Source organism: Pantherophis guttatus, chromosome 8, assembly GCF_059756535.1.
Source record: "Pantherophis guttatus breed Tessera chromosome 8, ASM5975653v1, whole genome shotgun sequence".
NCBI classification, from domain to species: Eukaryota; Metazoa; Chordata; class Lepidosauria; order Squamata; family Colubridae; genus Pantherophis; species Pantherophis guttatus.
In genome coordinates, this window is record NC_142070.1 from 11,286,201 (window position 1) to 11,297,500 (window position 11,300).

An 11,300-nucleotide genomic window follows, 5' to 3' on the forward strand; every position below is an offset into this window, starting at 1 on the left:
GAACATCTTCCAAATGGAGGACACAACATTAGCCATCAACCCTTCTCTTGTCCAGTGCTGAATCAAGATTAAAGCAACCCCAGCAGATAATTCAAGATGTCCTCAAGGCAACTCCAAGATCACTTTTGCAATCACCTGAATGCATTTATATATATATACAGGTAGTCCTCGACTTATGACCGCCACTTAGCAACTGTTAGATGTTACAACAGACCTTCCTGGAGATATTTACAACCCGGATTCAAAGTTTCAATGGTTGCTCCTCCCTAGTAAGGCAACAACAGCATTTCAGGAACCAGATTTAGGAACCAGATTTATGGTCATTTGCAGCAAAATATGACTAGCTTTTACAATATTTTGTCCAAAACTGGCATTTACCGTATTTTTCGGAGTATAAGACGCACCTTTTCCCCCCCCTAAAAGGGGGTGAAAATTTAGGTGCGTCTTATACACCGAATGTAGCCTCGCCCTCCAACTGGCCCCCACCCTTTGGCCTCTGCCTCCCAGCAATTTACCTCCTTGAAGCAAGCAGCAAGAAGAAACAGCCCATTTCAGCTTCAGCACACCCTAATTAGCACAAGTTGATTGTCGGTTGGATCGGCCTCCCAACTCTCAGCTGTTTCAGGCTGCAGGGATTGCCATTGCCTATTGCTGCGCAGGCCTCTGCTGCTTGCTGCAAGAATGTAAATTGCTGGGAGCAGATTTTTTTTTCTTATGCTATTTGCTGCTTGCTGAAATGGCAAAATTGCTGGGAGGCAGAGGCAGATTTCTTTTTCTTGTTTTCCTCACCCAAAAAGGTAGGTGCATCTTATAGTCCGGTGCATCTTATACTCCGAAAAATATGGTAACTATGCCCGAGGAGGCCTTCTACTACCAGTACTGGTAGAACGGGTACTTTCAGTTTTCAGTAAAACTGTGCCCATAGTAAACCATTGATTTGCCTAATGACCACCACAAAAACATCATAAAATTGGTTTGGTTGAATGCAGAGGTGAGCAACTATGCCCCCTTTATGACCTCTGGACTTCTAGAATTCCTGAGATCAGGCATTCTGGGAATTGAAGTCCAGAGGTCTGTAGAGATTCTCAGTCATCCAGGTTGTGGTTGTCCCAAAGGTGCTTTTTCAGGAGGCAACTGGGCTTTCTTTGTTTTTTTTCTTCGAAGACATTTCACTTCTCATCCAAGAAGCTTCTTCAGCTCTGACTGAATCATTCCCCACCGTCCTGTCAGAGCTGAAGAAGCTCCTTGGATGAGAAGTGAAACGTCTTCAAAGAAAAAACAAGGAAGTCCAGTTGCCTCCTGAAAAAAGCATCTTTGGGATAAGTCCAGAGGTCCTAAAGGGGCTATAGTTGTCCACCTCTCGTCTGTTGTGGCTCCGTTACCTGAGCCTGTGTCATCGGCAGGAGAGGACTCCGAGAGTGAAGGAGAGGAGTTGGCAAGGCCTCCCTCTCTAGGACCCTCCTCTCTGGCAATGCCTTCGGTGTCCGCCGAAGGTCAAGAGTTAGGCCCGGGGCCAAGCACATCCACGCAGCCACAGGTGGATAGTAATGAGGGAGATGAGTCTTGGCTGGATCCTCGGCAGCATCACAGAGATAAGCGCGCGCAACAGAAGAAGAGGCGTGCCAGAGATTAAGCTGAGTCACTGGACCACACCCCACAGGGTATAAAAGGGGGTGAGGTGGCCATGCAGACTCTGTGACGGACAAAACTAACTACTATCGAGTCACATTGGATCTTTGGAAACGTTATCTGCCTTGGATTTAATTATGGACTGGACTTGACAATTCTTGAACTGTGTGTATTTTGTTTATGAGTAAAGTCTTGGCAAGCAGCTACTGGGTTGCTGCCAATCCTCTTATCGAAAGAATTTGGTTGTCTGCCAGTTTATTTAACCCCCGGCTGTCTGTTTGTGTGCGTGTGTGAGACGGGGACAGAACATGGTCAAGTGAGTGAGCCAAGTTATGATAATCACAAAATATGATCATGGTGGGCAGTCAGTCGTACCTCAAGGACTACCCATATCCGCCCTAAAGATTCCCGAGTCAAGGTCAGAACCAAACGACTCTGTGGACATATCGATGTGGTTGTCCTGGCAACCATTTGGAATGGTTTTACCACGGAAGAAGCATCTACTAGCAAAAACTGCATAGAATTCCCTAGGGTAAAAGAAAGGAGCCACACAAATCCAATAATTATTCAACCCCCCCGGGCAAATCAAACAGGCCTTCAATTTATGGCACTGAATTATATAAACAGGTCAAGGTGCTACTTAAGCAAGCTTTTCATTCTTCAGAGGCCTATTCCATTCTGATCTTCCAGAAAGTGGTGGTGGGATGGGCACCTTCATCTGTGGCATCCAAAGCCTCCCCACCATGGAATCTTTTTGCCATAAATCTAAGGCCTATTTTTTTTTTTAATTTGATTTATATGCCGCCCTTCTCCGGAGACTCAGGGCGGCTTACAATGTGCTCAGCAATAGCCTTCATCCTTTTGTATATTTATACAAAGTCAGCTTATTGCCCCCACAAACTGGCTCCTCAATTTACCTACCTTAGAAAGGATGGAAGGCTGAGTCAACCTTGAGCCTTGGCGAGATTCGAACCTGCAGTAATTGCAGGCAGCTGGTCTTAATAACAGGGTGCTTTAGACCACTGTACTACCAAGGCTCTATTTGATTTGCCCATGGTGGTTTAATCGTTATTTATCATTGGTGGCTTTGGCATTTTACTTATTTATATATTTTATAGGATGTAAATGTTCACCAAATGTCAAACCTCCCCCACCTACACCCAGAGGTGGGTTTCAGCAGGTTCTGACCAGTTCTGGAGAACCGGTAGCGGAAATTTTGACTGGCTCCGCCCCCATCGATTCCCTGCCACCCAGCTGATCGGGAGGAAAAGGGGATTTTGCAGTAACCTTCCCCTGGATTGGGGATGGGAAGGGAGATTTTACTGTATCCTTCCCCTGCCACGCCCACTAAGCCACGCCCACCAAGCCATGCCACACCCACCAAGTCACGCCCACAGAACCGGTAGTAAAAAAAAATTGAAACCCACCACTGCCCCCGCCCACTTGATGGTATACATAATGGTGTACACTGGTTAAATATTACTTTGAAGGCCAAGTGGTAGTAAAACTGTTTTGAAATGGTGCTGATGAGAAGGACGTTCCATGGCAGTTAAAAATCAGTTGGGAATATTTAAGAAGGAAGAAAAAAAAGAGCAATAGAATCAAAGTTTATCAGTTCTTCATTGTTTCGTGTGTTGTTAATGACAAGCCAGTTGTTGGAATAATTGGTTATTCGTGATAGCGTCTCTTTATTGTTCAACTTCAGGTATTTACAATAATTGTCTTTGCTTCCTCCATTTATCTGAAGAAGGTACCACCACCAAAATATTTTCTACTGCTTCTAACTTCCACTGATTTGCATCCTACTTTTTTTTTTTTCTCTTCTTTTCTTCCATCTCTAATATTTCTTAGTTGGGCTGTGCTGTTTCGTTATCTTTCTTGATCCTCGTGAATATTTTTATATTTCTTGATCTTGTCAGAGGACAAGAAGTTACCCAGCAGGGAGTCCCGCCTCTCAGTGAAGCATAGAGTCCTACATAGGGTGTAATTATAATTTTTGTAAAATAATTATCACATGATCAGTATCATGTTATTCTAGTAATAAATTACTGCTTTTATGGAGTTGATGTGATATATATGCTATAAATCGCTGAGAATCTGTTGAAGTTCATGGCAGAATGAACGAATGAACGAACGAATGAATGAAAAAACATCTCCCAAATATTGACTCCCTTTGGAACTTGGAAGCAACTCAGTAAATGCAATTCAATTAAGACTTTAAGACTGTACTGGGATATATAAATACTACTGAATATTTTGGGTTTTTTTTTTAATTCATAAAGGTTCTCCTCACACATATGTGCTAGTTGTTCCCGACTCTAGGGGGCGGTGCTCATCTCTGTTTCAAAGCCAAAGAGCCAACGCTGTCCGAAGACGTCTCCGTGGTCATGTGGCCGGCATGACTAAATGCCAAAGGCACACGGAACGCTGTTACCTTCCCACCAAAGATGGTCCCTATTTTTCTACTTGCATTTTTTATGTGCTTTTGAACTCCTAGGTTGGCAGAAGCTGGGACAAGTAACGGGAGCTCAGCCCGTTATGTGGCACAAGGGATTCGAACCGCTGAACTGCCGAACTTTCTATTGACAAGCTCAGCGTCTTAGCCACTGAGCCACCACGTGTCCCAGCAATAACCATCTCTTCTTTCTTTAGGAAGCAGCATCTCAAACTGTGAGATGGGCAGCAAACAAATTTGACAAATAAATAAATCTTCCATGGTCAATGCGGAAAAGCTTAGGAAAATCATTTATATAGGAGAAGAGAATCAAGTGAGGCAACCTTTTCCCATTAAAAAAAGGTGGGCGAGTTGGTGAGTCATTTTAGGATACTGTATTCGGGGCCTTGCCCTAATTCATCAAGCTGTAAAAAGAGACAGCGGGATATTCGTGCTTTCAGACTTACAAGATGGATGTCAGCCCTCTTAAGTAAACTAAGCAGCAAATACAACCAGGTGAACCAATTCTATTTTATAGTAAAGCCACATCAATCGAATCTTGTAAATCTGAAAGTACAAATTTCCTGCCGTCTCTTTTTGACAGCCTGATCAATTAGGGCAGATTTCTTTCTCTGACCATCAAGCAAATGTGGGCTCCTCCTCCTCTTATCTGATCATTCTCTAGGCAGCATCTCTTCCCCCCATCCCTCAAGGTCATTCCCACATGCCATTTGCAAGAGTTCTGCAAAATGGTAATATATTGAGTCCCTTGAGATGTCAGGGATGTAAAAATGAAGAGCAAATGTTGATTAACTTTCAGAAGTATTGGGTAGCAGTAAGTGTGTTGAACTTGGGACGCGGTGGCTCAGTGATTAAGACACTGAGCTTGTCGATCGAAAGGTCGGCAGTTCAGCAGTTCGAATCTGTAGCGCCGCATAACGGGGTGAGCTCCCATTACTTGTCCCAGCTTCTGCCAACCTAGCAGTTCGAAAGCACGTAAAAAATGCAAGTAGAAAAATAGGGACCACCTTTGGCGGGAAAGTAACAGCGCTCTGTGAGCCTTCGCATATTGCCCTTATAGATCTGGGTCCTCATTTTACCGACCTCGGAAGGATGGAAGGCTGAGTCAACCTTGAGCTGGTCAGAATTGAACTTCTGGTAGTGGGCAGAGTTAGCCTGCAATACTGCATTCTAACCACTGCGCCATCACGGCTCATTGCTACAGCCACCATGATAGCTTTGTTACTGTAAACCTAGAATCTCTGGAGTAGGCTATATACACATTTTGTTGTAAATTTTTTTAAAAAATAGAAACATGAACTATCTTGGCTACGTTCTTACATTAGCAGATTTATAATGCAAATTTTATCAGTTAGAAAGCAGTTGTGTTTCAAAAGACTTTTAAGCATTTTCTTGGCAATATTGACCTATGGCTAACTTATATTTTATTTCATTTATGATCTTAATGTAATTTAAGATTTATGCAAATATGGCTGTTTTTAAACCAAATTCTTTCTCCCCAGGTTAAGTAGGATTACACTGTAGATATATATTTTAACTGTCAAGTTATGCTGATTGAAATTCTTACTAAACTTTTTTTTTTAGGTTTTTTTTCCAGATTTGGAAGACAATTGAAGTAACTCCCTGAGGTATCAAGAGCTTTTTCAGTTTTTTTGTGTTTAGTGCTGATTAGCAAGACGTATTAGAAAAAGAGAGGGTAGGTTTCTTTAAACTTTCTAAAGTATTTTGTTTTAAAGGGATCTTAAGTAGGGCAACCGGATCTCATTTGCAAAAAGCTAAATGAGTCTGTTATATCTGTATGCTGTCATTGAATGGTAAAAAGCAGTGGTGAAACCACTAGTTCACCACTGGTTCACTGGTGAACCAGTTTGCTACCGGTTCACTGGCTGCAAATGCGCACTGCACGTCAAAAGTGCACTGCGAGCGTGCATGCACAGTGCACACCATGCATCAAATGTGAGGTGCGCACGCAGTGCACACCAAAAGGAGGCATGGGGTAAGTAGAACAGCGCGCGGGGGTGTGTGATTAGCTGTGGCTCGCGATCGTTAGAGCCTTTTTTTTTACTTTTAAAAGCATTTTTTACAAATGCTTTTAAAAGTAAAAAAAGGCTCTGACGATCGCGCAGCACAGCTGTGATCGTCGGAGCCTTTCTTTTACCTTTTAAAAGCATTTTTTTTACAACCTATTCGCTGAATAGGTTGTTAAAAAAATGCTTTAAAAAAGTTTTTTAAAAAGGATCCGACGATTGCGCGGCACAGCTGTGATCGTCGGAGCCCTTTTTTTTACTTTTTTAAAGCATTTTTTACTACCGGTTCTCCTAAATGCCTAAAAAGTTTTTTTTTAAAAAAAGTTCTGATGATCAGCTGAGCGATGCATGATCTTCGGAACTTTTTTTTTTTTTACTTTTTAAAGCATTTTTAACTACCAGTTCCAGAGAACCGGTAGTAAAAAAAATGCTAAAAAAGTAAAAAAAAAAAAAGTTCCAACGATCGCGCGTCTCTCCGCTGATCGTCGGAACTTTTTTTTTTACTACCGGTTCGGCGAACCAGTAGCCTTTTTTACTACCGGTTCGAAAGAACCGGACCGAACCGGTAGCATTTCACCCCTGGTAAAAAGGATTATTGCACCCCAAACTAATAATCTAATTTAGGAAAAATTAATTTGAGAACACATTATATTCTAACTGAATAGAAAATAATTTAGTAGATGATTTGTCTACAACACTGTTTCTCAAACTTGGCAAATTTAAGACATGTGGACTTCAACTGAATTCCCCAGCCAAATTTAGTCATTGGCTGGGGAATTCTGGGAGTTGAAGTCCACCCATCTTAAAGTTGCCAAGGTCGTGAAACACTAGTCTAGATTAAGAGGTCAAAAAGCAACTCAAACAGAAATTTTCATTATTACAGCCAAAAAAAGGTTACCCGGACTTGAGTTAATCTGAGCCTTTGCTTTTGTGGGGGGGGGGGAGGATAATTCTAGTGGCATAATGTCCAGATGCTATAAACAAATGGATTTGTCATTTTAGAGCATTGACTTTTACTTGGTGATTTTATTTAAACATGTTTTTTACTACTGGCCTATATCGCCGGAGAGAGGTTTACGGAATTGTGTCAATTGCACTGGGTATTTTCTAGGAAGATGATATTTTAAATTTAGGGAGATAATAAATACAGTATTTTTCAGAGTATAAGACGCACCTTAGTTTTTGGGGAGGAAAATAAGAAAAAAAATTCTGGCTCTGTTTACCAGCATCCATCAGTATTCATCTGGCTAGCGTCCTGTCAGTGTGTGATAGAATTGAGGGCTGTTTGGAAACTGAAACAGTATTTGCTGTGTGTAAATACTGTTTCAGCAAGGAGACAGCAAGGAGACAGAGCTCAGTGGCTTAGCTCTGCAGCTTTGACTCTGTGCAGAGCTCTAAACTAGTCTGCTGCTCAAAACTGAAACTCCTCTCCTCTGCTTGTGTTTTGCTTGTATTTACTACCACATTGGAAAATCTGCTATTGGTGGTGTATATTTTACTTCATGTGTTATATTATATATAAAGAGAAGCTATTGAATCCTGCTGAATCAGTTATTTGTGTGTGCTTTCTGGATGTGATTGCTGCTGCAAACTCTATTTGCAGCAAATAGCAAACAGCCAGGTCAGCTTCTGCACATTATTGCAGCCTGATTCAGCACAAGCAGCTGATTGACGGGTGGATCCGCCTCCTGGAATACCCCCAATCAGCTGTTCCAGGCTGCAGGGATTGCCACAGACCATCGCCACCTCCGTGCCTCGCATTTTTTGCTACATTTGGTGTATAAGACGCACCCAAATTTTCACCCTTTTAGGGGGGGAGGGGGGAAAGTGTGTCTTATACTCCAAAAAATACAGTACGTAGAATAGATAAATATCTATTTAATCAATTCCTGTTTCAAGTTTTAATAACCAGATTCTCCGTTGTTTTTGGTTGTTGGGTTTGCAATTGTAGCTTTTAGCTATGGGGTGTTTGTTGCGGCTGAAAACTAGAATAAGACTACAAATGAAGGCAAATACTGGTATGTGTCCCAGGATAATGTTGCAAGATCCAATCTGGGTTGGTCACCGAGATGAAGATTTACTCTTCTTAGCTTTCAGCCTTGTGCTGGAGCCTTCTCTCTACTGGAATTATGTGTCTTGGGCTATTCTATGAGTTGTGTTTAAGTGGCGCCTTCCTACTGCTTGATTGGTGTGTTGATGGCCGGCGATGGGCTGTTGTTTCCTTAAGCTGCTAATAATAAGACCGGAGAAACAATTCACCGTTTAAATATTCAAATAATGTACATATGAGTCCACAGCACACTTTTCATGGAGCAGTAAGAGGCATCTTAACTTAGCATCTTAAGACAGGTTGGCATTACCTCTATCAAGTCTAATGAACTGTTATCCTGGGCAGATGGCTAAACCCAACGATATCGCAATTTCTACACTTCAAGTCCAAGTTGATGATGTGAAAAGCGTTATGACTCAGAACATTGAAAAGGTCCTAGAAAGAGAAGAGCGACTGAGTGAACTTGCTGACCGAAGTGATGATCTTGAAACAGCGGTAATTGTTTACTCTAGACGCATAGATGAGCCCAATGACCCCTTTGCCCTTGAAAGCAGGCAGAATTTGGAAAAAACCATGAAAAAAACGATAAATCTACTTTCTAACAGAACTAGCTAGCAGATCCCTTAGAGTAGGGGTTATCCGGCCCACAGGCTGCTTAGATTTGGCCCATGGGGCTGCCCTGGAAACAGCAAAAATGTTTTTCAACATTTTAATCACTTTTAAGTAAACAAAACAAACTTATTGAAAAAAAAATGTATGCTGCATTTTTAAGGCAGCTTCATTTTATTGAATGAATCCCATTTTTAATCATCCCCCCCCCCATCTGATTTCAGGCTCATGGCTTCCAAAAAACTTCTATCAAGATTTCAAAGAAGATGTGGTGGAAAAATGCTAAAATGATCATAATTCTAGCAATCATCATCGTCGTCGTCGTCGTTTTCATAGTTCTTATAGCCACAGGGGTTATTCCAATGTAGGGAACGTTTAAACCTACCTAATGTACAAAGTATTGTATATGGAGCATAAATATTTATGTTGAAACCCTATTTTTATACATAAACTGCTCGCTTTCGCCCATTAATAAAGTAGCTCATGCTCCTTCTATTCGGAAGAGTACTTTCTTGCAAAGTGACAGGCTATTAGATGTAATTAGAATCCTTACACAAAACAAATGTCTTATTCTATTCAATTTAAGAAGTAACTTTCCCAATCAGAACTGGAAAGAGGCATCCAAACAGAATTAGCCTTTTAAGTTCTTACACCCCTCCTGTAAGGTTTCCTTTAGTTTCCACCTACGTGGATTAAATCAAGTATAAATTGAACTCTTGATATTTCCCTCAAGAATACTCTTGTTATTTGTTACCTAATGTCCATTAAAGATGGACTAATGTCCATTAGAGCCTTGGTAGTACAGTGGTTTAATGCACCGTTATTAACACAGCTGCCTGCAATTTCTGCAGGTGCGAATCTTAGCAGGCTCAAGGTTGACTCAGCCTTCCATCCTTTCTAAGGTAGGTTAAATGAGGATCCAGTTTGTGGGGGCAATAAGCTGACTTTGAATAAATATACAAAAGTATGAAGGCTGTTGCTTAACGCATTGTAAGCCGCCCTGAGTCTCCGGAGAAGGGCGGCATATAAATCAAATTAAAAAAAAAAAAAAAAAAAGTCACAATCAGCTTTTCTGGAATCTGGAAACAAAAGTGAGCTTTTCAAGGATGTTGAGGCCTTGAGGGGAATTTATATTTAAGATTATGTACCTCCCTTTCTAATAGGAAGTCTTTTGCTCCAGTGGTACTCCCATGATTTTAAATGTTTGACTCTCCAAAGACAATGCGTACACAACAGTGATGTCATGCAGAATATAGCGGCCTCTGTATTCTAGATAGTGCAAACCAGAAATGAAATCCTATACAATACGGGTGTCAAACTGTGTCACGTTGCCGTCACATCATGTTTCCCGATGCTTTACCCATTTGCGGAGCTGGGGTAGGCGTGGCCTGCGCGCGACACATCCGGCCTGCGGGCCATCAGTTTGACACCCCTGCTATGCAGGTAGTCCTCGACTTACAACAGTTCACTTAGTGACCATTCAGTCAGAACAGCACTGAAATGACTTATGAACATTTTTCACACTTGTGACCGTTGCAGCATCCCCATAGTGGTATGATTTACATTTGGATGCTTGACAACTGACTCACATTTATGGCGGTTGCAGTGCCATGGGGGTCACAGGATCCCCTTTTGCGACCTTCTGACAAAGCAAAGTCAACGGGGAAGCCAGATTCACTTAACAACCATGCTACTAATTTAAGAACTGCAAGTGATTCACTGAACAAATATGGAGAGAAAAGTTGTAAAATGGAACAAACTCACTTCACAACATAAATTTTGGGCTCAATTGTGGTTGTAAGTTGAGGACTACCTGTACGATCTTTCCTACTTTCTACCAACAGAATTCCAATTTTAAAAATTAGAAATGACTGAAAGGTTGTAGATGTGCCACCTGGTGCCTATACTGTGAAGTTTTAACTACTGTGTTTCCCCGAAAATAAGACCTGGTCTTATTTTCCCTTTTGCAAAGGAGATACAACGCATGCCTCCACGCTCGGAATTAGCGGTATTTGCGTTGCCTCCAAGGGGCCAGAAGGCTGCACCTGGACACCGTCGCCCCCCCACCTCTGGTGCTGGCCACGGCCATCTTTCGAGGTAGGGCTTATATCAGGCCCACCCAAAAAAATAATCAGGCTCGGGCTTGTTTTCGGGGGGGGGGGGGTCTTATTTTTGGGGAAACACCGTATTTATCACTGCTTGAATAAAAGGGGGTGTGGTGGCTCTGTGGTTAGAACAGAGGCTTGATGATCGGCAAGCCCAAGTTTGAAACCCAGGTACTGCATGGCAGGGTGAGCTCCTGCCATTTGCTCCATGTCCTGCCCATCTAGAAGTTCAAAAGCATTTAAGTAGATAAATTGGGGAAGCTCAAGCGGGATCAAGAGACAGACCCCCACTGGATGTCGCCCAGGGAACAGTGACATCATTAGCTAAGACTACTCGACCCCAAAGTCCCTTGGTGGTTGCTTCTGGATCCTGTCAGCTACTGAACATCTGTTGTTTTCGACGCAGTGGACTCCTGGCTTTCTGT

The 11,300-nt window shown here is 42.1% G+C and overlaps 1 protein-coding gene across 4 annotated transcripts; it reads left to right on the forward strand.

Annotated features, from left to right (window-relative positions):
- Nucleotides 1–2,098: 2,098 nt before the first annotated feature.
- LOC117673631 (vesicle-associated membrane protein 8-like) lies at nucleotides 2,099–9,265 on the forward strand. 4 transcript variants are annotated; one of them, XM_087875034.1, is made up of 4 exons: nucleotides 2,099–2,161; nucleotides 5,669–5,780; nucleotides 8,507–8,656; nucleotides 8,995–9,265. In XM_087875034.1, exons 3-4 carry the CDS (start codon nucleotides 8,507–8,509, stop codon nucleotides 9,136–9,138), a joined length of 294 nt encoding a protein of 97 aa, XP_087731160.1. In that variant the 5' UTR covers nucleotides 2,099–2,161; nucleotides 5,669–5,780; the 3' UTR covers nucleotides 9,139–9,265. The 4 variants fall into 4 exon arrangements, with proteins under 4 accessions (XP_087731160.1, XP_087731162.1, XP_087731159.1 ...); XM_087875036.1 differs by having other exon boundaries at nucleotides 5,669–5,712; XM_087875033.1 differs by lacking the exon at nucleotides 2,099–2,161 and adding an exon at nucleotides 3,249–3,334.
- Nucleotides 9,266–11,300: the final 2,035 nt, after the last annotated feature.